Source organism: Vicugna pacos, chromosome 17, assembly GCF_048564905.1.
Source record: "Vicugna pacos chromosome 17, VicPac4, whole genome shotgun sequence".
NCBI lineage: Eukaryota > Metazoa > Chordata > Mammalia > Artiodactyla > Camelidae > Vicugna > Vicugna pacos.
The window spans coordinates 7,178,985-7,198,299 of NC_133003.1; the positions used below are offsets into that span (position 1 = coordinate 7,178,985).

General features: G+C 43.2%; 1 protein-coding gene across 3 annotated transcripts in view; it reads right to left on the reverse strand.

The window, feature by feature from the left end:
- SLC4A7 (solute carrier family 4 member 7) overlaps nt 1-19,063 on the reverse strand; it is a 110,906-nt gene extending 91,843 nt beyond the window's left edge. For 2 of the 3 annotated variants that reach the window (XM_072940892.1, XM_072940894.1), the window contains exon 1: nt 18,773-19,063. In XM_072940892.1, the coding sequence (XP_072796993.1) occupies nt 18,773-18,820 (48 nt within the window). In that variant the 5' untranslated portion in view covers nt 18,821-19,063. Of the gene's footprint in view, nt 1-8,090; nt 8,118-18,772 lie in introns of those variants that run through there. The other variant, XM_072940893.1, reaches the window with a different exon arrangement.
- Between the last annotated feature and the right edge of the window lie 252 nt (nt 19,064-19,315).

A 19,315-nucleotide genomic window follows, 5' to 3' on the forward strand; every position in this document is an offset into this window, starting at 1 on the left:
TCCTACACATGATCATTTTTACTGGTCATAGTATGTCACTTTTATATTTTACATTTAAGGAAAATTGAATTTATTTAGTTCACATTCACAACCACTTCCCAACTCACTTCAAGCTCCATGAAGATACAATGCTCTTTATGCAGAAATGTATTAACTCTATGTATGCAACAGATTCTTACTGATAAAAACAAAACACAATGATCTATGCTAGACAGGTCTGAAGCAAGTCACATTTAGCTTTTGTTTCAATTTGAAAGCCCTGATATTTAGAAAGGTGAGAAAAAGTCCATCCTAGCACAGGTAAGACAAATACTTCCACTTGCTTTTCCAGTTGTGATCACGGTTTCATACTCATTTAAGCCACCTCCTCATGATTCTAGGAGACAGATGAGTAAACAATCCAGAATTCAGCCGTGACCCCGCATTCAAACCCGGCTGTAAGGCAAGGGAGCACCAACCTTTGTAACAAAGGCTTCTTCGAAGCAAATGGTTTTCCATTCATTTCATACAAATTTGCATCTAATTGAAAATGCAGTACATGCTATTCTGAGCAGCCAAGTTGGCCTTGCATTGTCAACTAATTCTTCAGTTAAATAAAAGATTTTAAGTGTGTTTTTTTCACTACCTGAATCATCTGGATAGCTATACACTTCAGAGACTGTTACATCAATCCGTCCCCTACAAGACACGTTTCCTTTGTTCACTTAATCATCTAACGCTTCTAACACATCTGATCATCTAACAGATACTTACCAAGGGCCTACTATGTGCCGGGCACCATGTTAGGAACAGGGATTCAACATGCCAGGACCCAGAGATGAGAAAAGGGCTAACACATTCAAATAACTAAAATACGTTCACTGTGGTTGAAATGCAGAACATGGAGGAAGAGCAGTAAAGACAGAAGGAGATGGAGAAGACAAAATGGGCCAGGCCTGTCAGGACCTAGGCAGCTTTCAGACTCATTCTGAGAGAGGTGGGCTTTTACACAGGGGAGTGCCAAGGCACCTCTAGTAAGGGACGCTGGAGAGAATTCTAGGTGGGAACTGGTGGCAAAGGCATTCTCTTTCGGCTGACCTTAATCAGGGTCCTCTAAGCCAGCTCTCTGGCCTTGTAGAACCCACTATGAACAAGAACCCTGGTAAGTCAGTCTGGCGAAAATCCCCCATCCTTGGTACCTTATCACTTGGTCCTGCTTTCACCAATTCTGCTGAGATAGTCTAACAAGAACCCCCCCTTACCTCTGATGCTTCCTCCTAGCAACTTTCCATCCATCCTCTGCTCCCTACCCCTGCTTCTTGGATGTAAATGGCCACTTGTCCTTGTTAGTCAGAGTTGAGCCCAATAACTCTCTCTGACTGCAGTAGCCGCTATACCCATCACTAGGACCTCCCTTTAAAAGTCTGCTTTACCATTGTTTAACAAGTGTCACTGAAGAATTCTTTTCCTTAACCACTAGGGGCCTACGTCATTCCAGGCAAAAAAAAAAAAAAAAATATATATATATATATATATATTTTATATATATATATATGATGGCCAAAATATATATATATGATGGCCAAAAGAAATATGGAGAGAAATGGACTTACTCGAGATAATTAGGATTCTGAGACCACTGGATTTGGTGTCTGCGCAGAGGGAGACAAAAGTCATGGATAATGCTCACATTTTCAAACTTGAGTAACCAAACAGAGCGTGGTGCCATACACTAAGATAAGAAATGCAGAAGGAAAGGAAGGTTTCATAAGTTCTATAACATTTTACGTTTCAGCCAAGTTATCCAAGTAGAAACAGCAGTGGGTGGGCCTCCCTTCTGACATCTTCTACTGACTCTGTGAAGAAAGTAGCAACATCTCTAGGACTGAGGGGTGAGAGGACAGTCAAGAGAGCAGAGAATGTTCAACGTGCCCAGAGGAGAGAACAGGAGGATGAGGAAGACATGGAGTACTTTCTGTTCTTTGCAGAATCAGAGAGAACCATGAATGGAGGTGGGTACCAATCTACAAGGCTGTGTAACGTAGTTTTTCCACTTGTTTTGAACAATCCCAGCACACTTAGATTGATTGAGGCTTAGGGATTTACCAAAATATTTAAAACCAACAGACATAATGGTATTCTCTCTCTCACACAAGACAAGAGGCGAGGGGGTGGGAAGGGAGAAATTTGGGAGTTTGAGATTTGCAAATGATAACCTCTGTATATAAAGACAGATAAAAAAAAACAAATTTCTTCCGTAGAGCACAGAGAACTATGTTCAATAGCTTGTAATAACCTTTAATGAAAAAGAATATGAAAATGAATATACGTCTGTATATGCATGACGGGGACACTGTGCTGGACACCAGAAATTGACACATTGTAACTGACTCTACTTCAATTTAAGAAAATGTCTTCACGGATTTTTTTGTAATAAAAATTTTAATATGTTAATAAAAAAAAAAAAAGAGAGAGACTGGATAAGGACCATATATTCTAAACTAGCCAGGGAGGTGGAGGCAGTAGACAAAAAAGGCGGGGGAGAGGGAGATTAAGTGACTCAAAAGCCTCCAACTTCAAAGAACGAGAATTATGGGATTAGCAGAGTAGGAGCAAAGAGCTTAAAAAAAAATAAAGGAGCTTTTAGTTAGGCTGAAATACCTGAATTTAAGAAATCTCTTACAGGAGCTCTGGAAGCTTCGGCCATGAGCTCGGCAGAGTGGAAGTAAGGGTCATGGTAGCTGAGAAAAGTCAACAGGCTGAACGGGTCACCCCTCCTGCCCCCCAGCACTCTCCGCCCAGGACGGTAACAGGCCTTGGCCTGAGGGACCTACAGGAAGGCTGAGTCAGGCGTCAACACTCTCCATGTCTGGGTGAACATCAGCAGATAACAGGGAAGAAAGATAAAGGGTAAGCACGGTAATAAAAATAGTGTTTAAATTAGTTCTCTCAGCAGGGAGAGGGGGAAAACTGGCTAAATCCCAACAAGGAAAACCAGTAGCTTTGAGCTTTCAGAAAGACAAAGGCCATACCCACCATGTATATCCACTCTACACAGTCACATTCGTATTAAGAAAAAGACACTACTGGGTGGGGGGTAGAGCTCTGTGGTGGAGTCCATGCCTGGTGGGCACAAGGTCCTGGGTTCAATCCCCAGTGCCTCTGTTAGGGGGGAATAATAAAGTTAAAAAAAATTAATTTAATTAAAAAAAAAAAAAGAGAGACTGCTGAGCGCAAAATAAAAGACATGCTTTGCTTGCTTTGGGAGCATTTTCCGCTATGTTAAGATGGATGTTAAGGGCATTCGCTGCACCTCGAGGGCCAGACAGCCTGGGTCTGAACTCTGACTCCTCCGTCCGCCGGCTGAGTGAACTGAGCAGAGGCCCCGTGCATCTGAGAGCCACTGTCCTCAGGCGTCAAACAGGAAGAACGCTGCCATCCCTCTAACATGTGACTGGCAGGGTTACGTTCCAACTCGTTCTGTTATGCTCTCAGCAGTACTCACGGCACAAGAGAAAATATTCAATGAAACCATCAGCAGTATCAGAACTGTGAACATCACCCTAATTTATAATAAAAATTGACAATTATATAAAATCAACTTATTTTACAGTGACTGACACTTTTAGATACCTCTATACAAAGCTATTTTTTTTAATTTTTACTCCTTATAAATATATATTCTGTGAAATAAATGAACCCTAAAAAGAGTACATTCTTACGAAATGTCTGTCTCAGTTTCTCATGCAGCACTTAGATGTAAAAATGAGGAGCATAATGACTACTGTTCACAGAAGGGCAAGTCTGGGTGAGGGACCACAAACCCGGAGCTATCAGGGGGCTGCAGGCAGCCAGTTAAACCATCTACCTAACAATTTTATTTTAAAAAGCCCTGGCACGTATCTGCATGAATGCATTTCAAAAAAAAAAAAAGATTTGGGGGGCAAAAAAACAGGTAACAGCTTAGGTGTTTAAATGAAATATATATGAGCCACAGATTCTAACTAGATAATGAAAGAAAGTGCAAACAGCATAAAGAAGGAAAAAAACTAAGAGGGACAGACAACCACCTCTGAGTTCAAAGAAGAAGAATTATGGGCGAATACTGGTTACCAAATCCCATGAATGACACTGCACATCAGAAACAGGCGTAAATTCCTACCGTGGTTCCACTGACGACCTCTCTAACAGTCGTCAAAAGCTCCAACATCGATTAGCCTTGAAAATCTCTTCAAGGGTCTCATTTCTAGAATGGCGTGCGTAATTCAGAAGACTTCTGCTACGAAGACAGCGGTACCTAAACACACAAAACTCTTCAGAAGCCTAAACCTTGATTGTGTGAAACTGGTTTTCAGTACAAGCATCTTCACGTTAAAAACAAAACGCACAGGTCAATAATTAAAAGCCATTGCCGTGGTGTCGGAATGAGGATCCAGTCGGCAGGCTCCAAAAATGATGACCACTTTGTCCAATTCCTCCCAAAAATAGTTTAACTCTTTCAGAGATCATCATTCTACCATTGTGTGGGAAATGGCTGTAAGAGAGTAACTTCAGATACTTTAAAATATTCTTAAAACAAAAAATGCCTGCTCTTTGTAAAAAGTTGGAAAACTAAAACCTATGATCTGTTTAGCCTCAAATTCCACCTCCGAGAGATACTCAATATTTAGCTTTGATCTATTTCACTATTCAATATTAATCATAATATTCAATATTGAATTTCCTTCCATTAAATACACACAAGCAGAATCATACAGAACATTTTCTGCTTTTTTCGCTTTCAGATACCTAATCTGCAAATATACTGAGTCTTATATTATAGTTTATCAAACAGAGTCAGACTCATTCTTTCATATACCAATAAGCTATCGAATCAAATGGAATCTCCTTCAGATCCAAAAAATAACTAAGTTTCTAAGGATTAACCAATACAATAAACAATGCTTGTCTTCCTTCAAGCCTCTTCTAATCATGTGTTTGCATCCACAGGAAACAGGAATTACAGTTTCATGTTCATTAAGGGTTCCACGCTTCTCACCTTATAAAATCTCAGAGCGGTTAACCTGCCCTGCTAGAGTTCTGATCCAGCTGCTGCAGGGTTAAAGGTAAGGTCTTCCCCACCTCGTTTTCCACACAGGTCCTTTCCAAAGGACCTTCTCATTAGGGACACTGCGGTATGCCTGGTACTTCTGGATCAAACTGACTAAACAAAGTCTTCCTAATTACAAACATTATAAATTTTTCTTTGCTCATGAGCCCCAGGTCGATGAGAATTTGAAAATGACCAGAGAAAAACCTGTTGGCAGGTCTACCGTCTCAGTGCACTTCGTTCACTACACATGGAACCAGGAAACTACTGTTAATGGAAGATGAAGTTAACGTCTCCAATACAGAAATGTCTGATGTAGCGTAATTTATGAGTCAAATAACAGGGTTCAAGCTAAATACTTACTTGGATATGTTAACGCTTTAAATGAAAACAGCTAAGTATTATTCCCAGAAGAATGCAATCAAATCCAGCCCTGGAAAGAAATGCACTTTACATCACAACCAAGACATAAACGTTGTTTACATGTCTACACATGTATGTATGAAACAAACAAACGTTCCACTAAAAAGCATTTGTCCTTACTGCTGCAATGTACTGCTATTTTCTACTCTTGTTTCTTTTTTGCTTTTAATGCTTGTGATAATCCACGAGATGTTTTTGCTAACCACTAATAAATCACACCCTGAAGTCTGGAAAACAGTGAGAAGATTCAGAAGGAAGACGTATGTGGGGTAACCCGCCGTAAATTTCAGACGATCCACCTTCCCTTGGTACTAAAGCAACACACATTCGGTAGAAACCCTGCCTCAAATTTTGAATTCTGATCTTTTCCCAGGCCAGTGGTAGGTGGGATGGCCCTCCCTCGTGAGGCTGGGCGGCCGCAGCTCTGGGTCAGCCACACAATCAGGGTGAACAATTGAACCGGCCTGGACCCGGACAACCACTCTGCTCTTCACCGTTAGAACAGCATTCAATACACTACATGAGCTACTTTTCAATGCTTTATTATAAATTAGGCTTGGCGATGACTGTGCCCAACTGGAGGGCAATGGAAGTGTCCCGAGCACATCTACGGTGGGCGGGGCTAAGCTACGATGTAGGTTAAATGGATTAAACGCATTGTCGCCTTAGGACAGTTTGAATTTATGATGGCTAACCCCACGAAACATCGAGGAGGATTTCTACTTGAAAAGCTGGACGAGCACAGGTTTTCAGGGTCTTAGCTCCATGGCTACTTTGAAAAGTGGAGGACAAGGCGAAAAGGAGCAAGTTAAACCTGTAACTCACGACCCACACAGTGAGTAGGAAAGTTCTCACTGAAGACCCTAGGCCTGCGCTCTGCAAACCACAGGTCAGCTTGTTTATTTCGGACAACAAGCTAAGATAAAAGCTGCAATACCAGTGATTCAAGGCATTCCTCGGCCCCTACCCAACAGGCCCAATCCAAATTAGTCTACCGATGCTCACTTAATACGACGTACAGACCCTTCGCTTGAGGCTGCTTGGAAAATAAAGGTGAGAATGTTATCATGGTGGCTTCCTACAAAATTTTCTCAGTGAACACCTCCATCACACACCTCTCTCTGTCTACTGCGGACACAGGGAGAAGACACAATCCCCAGTGATCTGAACCTCACTGCCACCAAACTGTAACCTCAAACTGCCCCTACTGGACGTCCAAAAGTGAAGCAGCACTGGTATTTCAAGTATAAAACAGCCCTTCCCGGCTAGTCCACTCAATATTCATCACTTCACCTTCTCAACCCATTTGTTGCTAAATTAACGCAACCAGCAGAGGACAGCAAAATAAGTTAACACACAAAAACTGAGTAGATGCAATTCTGTAAAATACACAATTGGCATTTTTCAACTGTGATCTGAAATGATGAAATTTAATCTAAAAATCCTTTCCCTCACTCCTTTACCTCCCACCTCTGCTCATCACACCTCCAATGTGAACTCTAACTTGGGGGAACCCATACTCTGCTGTGAGATCATTACGTTAAAATACTCCATTTTGATTTCTAATCGGTTAAATTACTTTTATTTGTTTATATCTTACCTCTGTCAAAAGTGTCTTTAAAAAAGAGGTGCAGTAGCCTGAAAAACGTAGGTAAGAAAACATCAATCTAAGAAAAGTGCAGTTAATAAAGTCCGTCCTGATCTCCTTAACACACACTGCACTACTTTAAAACTCCCATCTTTTCGAGAAATCACGTTTGTAAAATGGAATGGAAACTTGACTATTTTAACTCAATAAAATCCATTACACAGTTAATCTGAAAATTCCTAAGTATCTCTAAGTTGTTCAATTATCCAATGATTCAAATAAATATATAAACTTATATAAAATGTGTGTATGTATATGCAAAACAAAATTCAGAACATTCACTTTATCCAATAAAATACATTCCTATTATTTCAGATAACAGAAAAAAATGTAAATGACGGATTTAAGGAGAAAACTATGAACTCTATAAAGTATGATTTCTTATCATCAAGCCTCAGCAGGGTAACGAGTAGGTACCTACTTTGGCAAGCAGTGTGCTAATAAACTCTTTTGCATTGCAGTACTCTGCGGACTAAATTCTGAAATCCAAACACTAACAAGAAAATACAGTAAAATGTCATCAAGACAGAACTGAGCTGGTAGGACAAGCCAAAAATCAGAAGACCACCCATCTTAGGAGGCAAAACTGGTGCCAGTGACAGAAAACCCTTCTCCCAATCCCACTTTTAATTATGTGATTTCTTTTGTTATCTATACGGAATCTATAGCAGATAAGAAATTCAATGACAAAAGAAAATTAAAACAAGGTAAGATTAAAAATACCCACTAGCCCAAAGCAAGTTAATGATCTGTACTCTATTTTTGAAAGGAGAGACATATATCACATTTTAAATGTTTTGTCAAATGGCTAAAACTATTTAAAGAAAAATAATTATATTATGCTTTAAACTTCTAAGCATTTTGTCGAAATATAATTATATTCTTTTAAATTTGAGGCTTAAGACAATAAACTATCATCTAACCTGTGAGATAAGAGACAAGAACACATACGTTGGTCTCCGTCCCTGGTTCCCGGCGCACAGCTCCTAAACCCTTGGAATTTCCTACATGGCAAGAGTTCTAGCAGCATCTTTTGTTCTAATATTTGGTCTCTGACCCCATTCCAGACACAGAGCTCCTAAACCCCTTGGAATTCCCTGGGTGACAGCAGTGTCTTTTGTTCTGATGAGGTGACTCTGGGAGGGCTCCTGGGTGGGGGCTGGTCACCAGAAGAAACAGAAAGGCCACAATGAGAAGCTTGGAACTTTCAGCCCTACCCCCCATTCTCCAGACAGGGGAGAGGGGCTCAAATGGATTTAATGACTGCCGTGCCTCCACAAAACCCCCAGAAGTGTGGGGTGCAGAGAGCTTCCGGGTGCCTGAGCACATGCAGGTGCTGGGAGAGGGGTTTCTATGGAGGCTCCGGACGCCTCCCCCTACACCTTGCCCTGTGTGCCTCTTTCACCTGGACGTTCACCTGTATCCTCTGTCACATCCTTACTGCAGGGCACTCAGCGAGCATCTCAGAACTGCGTGGTGTGGGGAAAACCAGAAGTGCTGTGAGGGTGGCAGTGAGAGCAAATGAAAAACACAGGAGGAAAACCGAGTCCTTCCTAAAACACAGCCCCTCTCCGCAGAGTTAACCAGAATGTCTCAATGCCAGGTTTAAGGGGAGTTAATAAGACTCTCTACTTTCTATCTATTTCTTCCATCAATACATACACTAACGCTTAGAACTTTGGTACATGAGATATTTTATATGAACACAAGATGAGTAAGCCCAATAATTTCAATTTTACAAATGAGAAAAAAATGAGACTCAAAGATGGTAGCTGCCCAAAGGCCACCTGGTGGCAGATTAGGGACAGGGAACCCAGGTGTGTCTGAAACCCAAGCACACGCCTGTTACACCAGGGGCCACCTCCAAATTTTACCTTGTCTTGAAAAAGAGGTTTTGGGCTTGTGTTATTTAGTGAATTTTCCATTATTGAATAAAGATGAAAGACCAAATGGAGGCCAATTTTAGTCTGAAAGAGTCTTATTCTAAGTTGTCCAGATATAAACAGGCTCAGAACAGAACCTTATACTGAGGACACTGCTAACGCACGCGCCAAAATGAATAAGGAAGTCCCTCCTGAACATGTCATGAGGTCACCTGGGAACAATGAAAGGAAAACAAAAATAAATACAGAGTATTGAAGGACTCCACCGAGTCGATGCATTGGTTAGTCCCAGCACCTGTACAAATACTGACACACGGGCTGCAAAGACAGGGAGACAGTCCAGGAAGGACGAGGGTCCATGAACCTCAAAACCATAAAACTGAAAGCAGATGAACAAAAAAATTTTGTTACACAAGTAATAACTCTGAAGAATTAAGAGAAACAGTGCAATATTAAACCAGTATGTGTAACAGCTGACATTGTACCTGGATCTGAGATCCCTTTTCTTGCCATTGGCTGTAATCATATACTTTGAAAGTCACTGATTTTCATAAAACAAGTATTGATAAATAAGTAAAATACCCGCTGGTTTTCCAACAATCAATATAAATGTATTTGAAACGCACGAAAATATCTTAAGAGTCATAAAATTTTCATTTTACTGATGCTCACTTGCCTAAAATCCTATCTCAGGTTTCAAAATATGTTAAGCCCTCTTACTCTGGGATCAATCCAAACTGTTTATTCAATATTCCCCCTCAACAGAACCAAGGAAAAGAGCATTCTAGTCTCTCCCACTGGCGGCCAAACCAAGCAGAGCAGGAGTCTTTTTGTTAAAGGTAACATCACAAATAAAAGTTACATAATTCATTAACTGATCAAACAATTAACTAGGAATATATCCAACTTCAGATCTTACAGAGTTCATGGTTTTATCCTAACATTCACTCACTGAACAAATATTCACTGATTGTCTTCCATGTTTTAAAACCAAGAATAGACCTAATTGAGGACTGAGCAATGATCCAGAAAAACTCTATCCCTGCCCTCAGAGAATCCAGAGGCAAAGAGGCAAACTTCATTAAAATGGCTCATGTCTATAATATTAGCAACTAATTCACAAAAGTTACAGTAATAAAAGCTTTTAAATACAGACAAAGAACTACAGCTAATTCAGCTTTCTGAAGCAACCAGAGCTTTCAACTATTACCCAAGTAAAACCGTGCAATGGGCTTCATGGTAAAAGGTACTCTTCTCCAGCTCAGCCATCGCAAGGACCAAACCATAAACCCCAGATGAGTGACTCACATCCGTGTGACACACGTGACGCTGTCCAACCACAAGGTTAACTGTGGTGTTACCATGAAGACAAAGACTTCTCGTCTGCTTGGTGTGACCCAGGACTGGAGGAGGAATGAGCAGAGCCTTGCGTGGGGTTCCACTGTTTTGCCCGGGATGCTTTAGGCTCAGGAAGAACCCCGCTGAGCTCTATCTTCAATGGAAACATAAAAAAACTTTCAGGAGAGGGAGAGAATGATTCTCTCTCTTTCCCAAGTTACAGGCTTCTAAAAACTGGCTCGCCGGAAATCGTTTCTGTAGTCTTATGTTTAACTGGTTTTTTTCAATGCCGGGAACCTCGCGTGGAACACATACAACACCACGAGGGATCTGCAGTTACAGTGACGTGTCCCCTCCGTCCCGCCGAGTGGCACAGCTCCAGGAGAAACCAGCCACACGGCACTGGTGCTTTCTGGAGCGAAAACAGGAAAGCAACGTGAAGGGAGCCCCCCGCAACTGTGCCACAGTGATCTCAACAGATGTAATTAATCTGGACAATTTGTTTTTAAATACGTATGATCCTCAATCAAAGGGAAACATAAAAAAAAAATCACAAATGAAAATTCTAAGTTTAAAGACATACATATAAAAAACCAAGCAGTTACTTCCTTAGGCCTAAGGCCCTTTTATTTACAACAGCACCTCAGTCTCTCCCCACATCCTACCTTCCACTCACTCCTCATTAATCTAAATCCCTGGGCAGGAAGGAGCTGAAAGCGAGAGAAGGATCCGGACGTCAGGAACACGCAAACTCAAAACCTCCAAGGGACTCGAACATTTAATATCACTGCCAGGCACGGAGCATGGGATCTTACTGGTAGCTGGGTATTGCCCCGTATTTATGTGGTATCTTTATGACAGGAAAAGTTAAGTAGGTCACAACGCATTAGACTGTTATCGACATACAATTCTCTCATGCCAACCCATGACACAGCACAAAACAAGAAGTCATCCTGCTTCACTAAAATGTGTTTGCATGGTTCAAAAATCCAGACTATACTGAAAGTTTAGCTTCCACTCCTGCCTCAAGTCCTGGTCCCTCACACCCTCTGTGGCGATCATCTTCACTCATTTTTCGGTAATCTTTCCAGTGTATTTACACAAATACTAATAAATACAAACAGACATTCTTACTCCCCACTTAGAGAAAAGGCACGAAACAGTATCTCCTGACCCCACACCTCGGTTTTTTAAAATCAATTTACCCTAGAGATCTCGCCACATCAGTACAAAGAGATCATCTCATTCTTTTTCATAGCTGGAGAATCCCACTGTGTGGACATACCATGATCTACTCACCCAGTGACCTGTTATGTTGCTTCCAAAGCATCTTCTTAAGTGATACATTTTTCAAATCTCTCTTATTACTGCAAGAAAGTGAATTATAGATACCACAGGATTTGCTTTCTTAGACTTATAATACAACACGTTAGTGACCTACTGTTCATATTTTGTAAGAAAACCATCAGAAAAGTCTACCTCACATGGCTGCATCCTCTCCCCATCAAAGCTTACTGTGTTTATTACAGGATTTCTCAGAGCCTTTAATACACCATTATCCACTGTGAATCTCCCAAAAGTATACCAAGTGACATTTCCCAAACTTATTCGGCTATAGAATGGTTCTTTGGCAAAACCTTCAACAGGTGTACAGTGTTCTGCAAAACAAACTTTAGCAAATACTGGGGTGAAGTTAGTAATTATTGTCATCTAGTTGGCAAAATACAAGACCATGAACTTTTAAGGAAGGCACAAAACCAAGCTGAGCTAAATTTTAGACTAGGCCTTAGCTGTGTTTTGGATTATAAACCCCTTTGAGGTCTGAATGTAAAGCTATTTGATCCTCTCCTAGAAAAGGATGCATACAAGCTTAAATTTTTTCAGTTGCTGGTGACTCACGGACCCCCGAGCCCCTTCCACGGTCCCCAGGGGCATGTCCATTTCAGAAGCAATTTTAAATAAGCAATGCTATGTTATCTATGGCACCATTAATACCCAAGTGCCAGGGCAGAGTTCAGAGCACTTTTCGTGCCAAGCTAATGAAAACCCAGCAGAGAACTCACCATGAGATGCTCCTTGGTGCAAAGCGAATAAAGTCTACTCAAAGGGATCGTGTTTAACAATTAACAATATCAAGCAAAGGAAATCCTATTGAATAACTGTGAGAACTATTACAACAGGTGTGGTCTGGTTTCTCCACAGGTGTCTCTGATTTTAAATAAATACATCAGGATTAAGAAAGCTGATCTTTAATTCACCTTATACAATACGGAAGCTCCTCTGGGATTTGAAAAACGCAATACATCTCATAGTTAGACAGTAGTATTGACTAGAAATATAATTCTGCAGCAAATACAAACACGACCGTGTGAATGCCCAGGAGAAACAAAAAGAATTCTAGGGTTTTAAATGCAGATCAGAGAATCCCCAAGCATGATTAGAGTCCAGTTAGGGAAGTGATCTGGAGAGAAGAGGTACTGAATTGAAAAGGTGATACACGCAGGGCCACCACATCTGGATCTGAGGGTTCTGAGGGGCACTCAGAGGAGAGAGCCAGTGCGGGTGGAGGCCCAGCCTAGGCCCCCCTCACCCAGCCTAGTGCCAAAGCTGCACCTGCTGAAATTCAGACCCTCCTCCCTCCCTTCCCCTGAACCCCACCCACCCACAGCAAATACTAAAAAATGCAAAAATTTTGAAAAAGAAAGGGTGTTTTCTAAGTCAAGATAATAGCCCAGTAGCCAAAATATAATAAAACAGGAACTTCGAATTTAAATTCTTTTTGTTTTGTTTTGTTTTGTTTTGTTTTGGGGGGAGGAGTAATTAGGTTTATTTATAGTTAGTTAGTTAGTTAGTTAGTTAGTTAGTTAGTTAGTTAGTTAGTTAGTTATTTTAATGGAGCTATGGGGGATTGAACCGGGAACTTCTAACTTAAATTCTTATAAAAATTTGTTTCTTAAGGACTTCACAGAAACTTCTCCAGCACTACCACAGAACTCAATGGGAAGAGAGAGTCTACTAGACGTAAATTTGCTTTATTCCCTTTTTTTTTTTTTTGCTGAATACAGCAATCCCTAAGGGGAGAGGAGTTCTGTGTGAGTATTTTCAGGATTTTTCCAGAATAAAGAGTAGTATTAGGCTGAAAATATTCTGTATATAAAAGAGCGGGCACCAAGCACAAAAGCACCAAGGGTCAATTACACGCAATGGGAAAGTATGCGAAGAAAAAGACTTTAAGTATCATCTTTTCCCTTCTTAGGCTCTATTAAGAGTACAGGCAAAGAAAAAAAAAATTAAGAAAAAAAAAATTTTTAAAAGAGTACAGGCATCTTGCACAAGGGAATCCATTTGCCAAGATACATCCAATGCCCCAGAGTTCCTAATCACAGATAATATGCAACTCAACAGCTCTCCAAATGGAGCAAACTGACAGAAAGCAGGAGAGCAGTGCTAGAATCCAGAGAGAGGATGATTCTATACTGCCTGACGTGTGGAAAGAATGAGGACCAAACCACACCGTTCGACGTAACACTCTACAAAGAAAAAGGAAGGATATTTAAAATATTAATGCATCTTTTCTATTTTGCTATGAAAGGTGGACTGTGTTTTACCTTTCACTATGATACTGTTCCCCACCCCCCCAAAAAAAACTGGTCTAAATACACTTATTAAAATCCAAACTATGGCTAAAGAAAAATTAAAATACTTAAAAATAAGCTCTTTGGAGAAAATCTGAAAATCTGCTTAAAATAGCCAAACTAGAACCTTTCTGTAGTGGCACATTAGCTCCAGATAAAAAATTCAAATCAATATCATAATCATGTTATCTTTCAAAACCAAGCTCTGAAAAAAAGTGTTTCACCACACTCACCTTTTTTTTTTAACACCTTTGTTGTGGTATGATTACTGTAAACTACACATATTTCAGATGTATCATTTGATCAATTTTGATAAATGTCTACACCAATGACACCATCACCACAATCAAGATGGCTAACATTTCCATCACTCCCCAAGAGGTGCAAATCTCAAACTCCCAACTGATCCCTTCTCACCTACTTTCCCCACCATAACCATAAGTCTGTTCTCTATGTCTGTGAGTCTGTTTCTGTTTTATAAATAAGTTCATTAGTGTCTTTTTTTTAGATTTCACGTATAAGTGATACCCTATGGTATTTTTCTTTTCCTGACTTACTTCACTTAGAATGATGATCTCCAGGTCCATCCATGTTGCTGCAAATGGCATTATTTTATTTTTTCTATGGCTGAGTAGTATTTCATTGTATAAATACACCGCATCTTCTTTATCCAGTCCTGTCGATGGACATTTGGGTTGTTTCCGTAAGTTGGCTATTGCATATAGTGTTGCTGTCAACATTGGAATGCACATGTCTTTTCGAATTATATTTTTCTCTGGATGTATTTGGCCACTCTCATTTTACAGCAGTCATTTAAACTGTCTAGCCCATGTGAGGAAAAAGTCACTGTTTCAGAAATCTAGCTCTACTCCAGTCGGCTAGGCCTCCGCCCTCAGGGAGACTGTCAGTAGGAGCACTGCCAACCTAGCCCGCCACAGACAGACCCCCTCATGGTTTACCGTTACACTGCTGACCCTCAAACATCACAGGTTCGATCTCCAGGACTCCACTTATATGTGGACTTTTTTTCAATAACTACATACCACAGTTCTATGTGATCTGCCATTGGTTGAATCCGTGGATGTGGAACCATGGAGATGAAGGCCGACTGGAAAAGTTCTATGTGGATTTTCGACTGCGTGGAGGGTTGCACCCCCGACCTCTGCACTGTTCAAGGGTCTGCTGTAATTACCAATAATCCTAAAAGTCTCCACAAGCTGTAAAATTCAATGAGTATCACTCAACAAAATACACGAAGTTGTCTGCCTACAAAAACAGAGGCAAACTTCATTGTCAGTTAGAATGTTGGAAGAGCTACCCACTTTGTATAGGAATCAAAAATTTACTTGTTAAACAGGGGACTAAAAAGGAGGGGGAGACGGCCAACTGAATCTTCACATTTGTGAGCACTGATCTTTATTACTGAGACATGCTTCTTGCAAAATCTGGAAATAATGCATGCATAAAAACTGATTAACTACAGAAGAATCCGTAATCAGTAAGAGGAAGCGATAATATGAGTCAAAAGCCACAATGAATAATTTGTAATTTTAACCCTAGGAATCACCTGCATGTTCCCTAATATAAATGGCCTATCTTGCGAATTGCAGGTACTATCGACTTTAAGATCAAATTGCAGTAAAATACAGCGAGAAAGAAGGGGAAGGAAAGAGGAAGAAAAGCAACCCATCACAGGATGCTGACAAGCACAAGCAGCGAGGTTTTGAGTCCACCACAAAGCACCAAAATAATATACCGGGTTCCTCCAACACTAGGTTACTTTGGCTTTCGATTTTAACCTACTCAAGTAACAGGAGTCGGCGAGTGTAACAAAACACTCTATTTTCACATCTTAAGTTCTCTTAGAAGAAAACCTGTGTACGTCCCAGGCTCAATTACCAAGTAAAACAATTCTTCAGCCCGACTCAGCTGTCTCACGGTTTCATCTGGACTGATGACAGGTTAGCTGTTTCTCCCTTTATCACACTTCTATGGATGGTGGCCCAGAGATACCAACTATAAGGCAAAAAGGGAACTAAAATCCTGATAATATGCCTAGGGTGCATAATATCTCTAGAGCTATCAATACCTAGCCACAGAGATCCCCAAAGAACCGCATACTTCCAGATCTGCCAAACACTCTCACTGACGATTACCATGGAATTCATATTGGGTTGGTAATATCTTTCATTTCTACCAACTACTTTTATAAGAGTATTTCTAACAGGCTCATGAAAATGTCTTAACTGCCACTCACAAAAGGAATTAGCAGGAATGCAAATACTATCACTGAAATCACTACACATGACAAACTCAACAAGGTTAGGGTTCTGTCCACCTTGTTTGCCTATATCCCCTGCCACGGAGGAGATACTGAATAGATACCTGTAAAATGAATGAAATCATGTAACAGTTATTAACAGAATTCTGTTAAATCGCACACTGTTTAAAACTAGAACATCTGAAAAACCCGGGAAACTGCTAAACAGTGATATTTACTGTAACAGGATTTACTCTATACCAGAAAACAAGAATGACAGTTCAAACCAGTTCTCAGGGAGGCCCGTGATGATGAGTTTTTGTAACACAGCAAACAAAAATTGCATTTCTCAATAAGCTACTTTCCACTCTATCCCAGACCCATGATGAATGAAAACTACAGAATTTTAAGGGCAGAAGAAACCTTAGCACCTAAATGAGGAAACTGAGGGGCTCCAGTTTCAGAGTAATGCAAACTGCCACCAATTTATTCAAAACATTTTGCGTGATTATATACCTAAGATAGCATTTTATGAATAATAAATTTATTCTACCTTATTTTGACTACACTAAGCAGCTGGCTGGGAGTTGCAGGAATTATGACTAACGAGTATCATAGTCTTCCGCTTCCATGACTTTCACTTTCCAGGTGAAACCAGTGAGGAAGGAGTTAACTTTGTCAATGCCAATAGTCTCTCTCTTTCCAGTTTTCAAGTGACAGTGTTCTCTACTACTTAAACCAACAGTTTTCCTGTTCTCTCATTGACTCTTTAGACCGTAGGACTGCTTATTACATTTGATTCATATTATCAGTGTATACATGGTTACTGTAGCCAAGTCTTATCTTCCCAAGATTTAAGAGGTATATCCCTCCAAAGTGCTCCCCTGCCATTCGGTTAATAACATGTTTGATAATCTCTTTGTCACTTGTCTCCCTCTTTTGAGCAGAGCTGGTTCTGTTGCACTGGGCACTACAGGATAAGTTCTAAGTAAGTGTTATCACAATGAATGAATGAATGGTTTGGAAGGGAATGGCATTATCCATAAGCTGCTTCCGCAAGCTAAGGAGGCAAATCTGAGAACATATCATAGTTTCTCCCCAGCTTCATGAAAACGCAGACACTCTTTACTGAAGTGAAAATTTGCAAATAAATTTAAGAACAGCCCAGTGTACCTGATACACACTGTTAGAGAAGGTGTTAAGAAATACATCTCAAACACAGTGTATTCAAAGGCCACACAAAGATTTACAGAAGATTCCTTAGGACAGACGAGTTTCCAGCATTCCATTACCATCACCACGAGGACTCTTCCCCAAAACCACTGCTAAATGACTTCACTGTCTGGAGACTAAGTTCTTCTCCACGTTTTGAGAATTTATAGAACATACTGAAATGATGAACGGCTAGTCTCCATGGCCCTCACAGTCATCTCTAAAAGGACAGGAGGTGGAGGCGGGGGAAAGTCAGTGAAATTCTTGAATAAAAACACGTGAAAAGCAATTTTCCCGTTAGTTGTGACAGACTGGAAATTTTTCACTGCCACCTTCCCTCCTGTGCTGGTCACAAAGTGAGAGCTGGAAGTCGGAAAATTTCGAACACCTCTATTCCCTCTTCGAGTCAAGAACTATGAAGGGAGGAAAGAATCAGAGCCGTGGGGACCTATGCATCCCACATGAAAGCAGGAAGTCAGTTTCAGGAGCCCGGGCCGCGTGTCCAGCATCCCAGAGGCGAACAGCGACCTCTGCAAAGCCCACCCCCACTCCCCTCTAACCCTGAAGCCGAAGCCGAAGCCGCCTCGGAGGAAAACGGACACCTTCCTCTTTCTATTTGGCCTGCGGCAGGACGAGGCCTCGGTTCTCGCCAGAAGAGGAGGAGGAGGAGGAGGCGGACCAGGCAGAGCCAGCAACGCAAGGTAGCCCTGGCCGCGAAGGCAGGCGGCTCGTCCACGCGGCCGGACAAGTCCCCGAACAAAGCGCACCGCGGGCTGGAGGGGAGACGGGACACATGGGGAAGCCTCACCCAGCTCTTACCCACCGCCTAGGGCTTAGACAGGTGGAGCCGCGCTCCTCCTTCGAGGGAGAAGAGGATGGGTTTCCGAAGGGCTAACCTCAACTCCAGCGCCAAGGCCACCGGAACCGGGACGCGGGCAGGGAGAGCGCCCGGGAACGAGAGGCGAGCGCTGCGGGGAGAAGGAAGCGCCGGTCCGGCTGCTGGGCGGCGGACCCCGCGGGGTGCCCGGGTCCCCCCGGATGCTGGGAGCCCAGGACGCGGCGGCCGGGATGCCCGCGGCGCGCTGCCGGCCGCCCCACGCGGGCCTCCTCGGCGCCGCGCCGCCCGCCCCCTCGCCCTGGGCGGCCACACAAAGGGGCCGGCCAGGCGCGCCGGCCGCCGGGCGATGGGGGGGCCGGACCCGGGCGAGCTGCCGGCCCGCGGCTCCCGCCGGGCCCCCGCCTTTGTCCGCCGCGCCCCCCGCCGAGGAGCCCCGCCGCCCGCGGCGCCCGCACCCCGCTCGTTACCCGGGTGAGGAGCGGTCTCATCTGCTCGCCGGCGCCGTCCGCCTCCATGGTCGGCCCTCCAGCCCGCGGCGGCCGCTCCGGTGCTGCCCCGCGAGGTCTGGCCGCCGCTGCCGCCGCCGCCGCCGCCGCCGAGAGCCGAGCGCCCAAGGGGAAACGAACGTGCGTCCGAGCGCGAGGCGCGCGCGTGGGGACAGCTGTGCGCGCGAGGCGAGGGCGCGTGCGCGGCGGCCGCGGGGCTGCCTGTCTCCGGGCCCGAGGCCGCGGCTTGGGACGTGGAACCAGCACTGAGCGAGCGGGAGGCCGAGGCGGGGAGGAGGGCACTGCGGAGGCCGGGGGCGGGGCGGCTGCGGCGCGTCACCGCCCGGCCCCGCCCGCGCCCCGCCTCCCGCGCCCCGCCCCCGGCCGGGCCGGCCCCCGGGCCTCCCAGGCGCGCCCGCGGGCTCGGCGGCCGGGCCGCGGGGAGGGGGCCGGGGGGCCGCAGGGGGCGGACGCGCCCCAGCCAATCGGAGGCTCTCGGGGCTCCGCAACACCCCCACCCCGCCA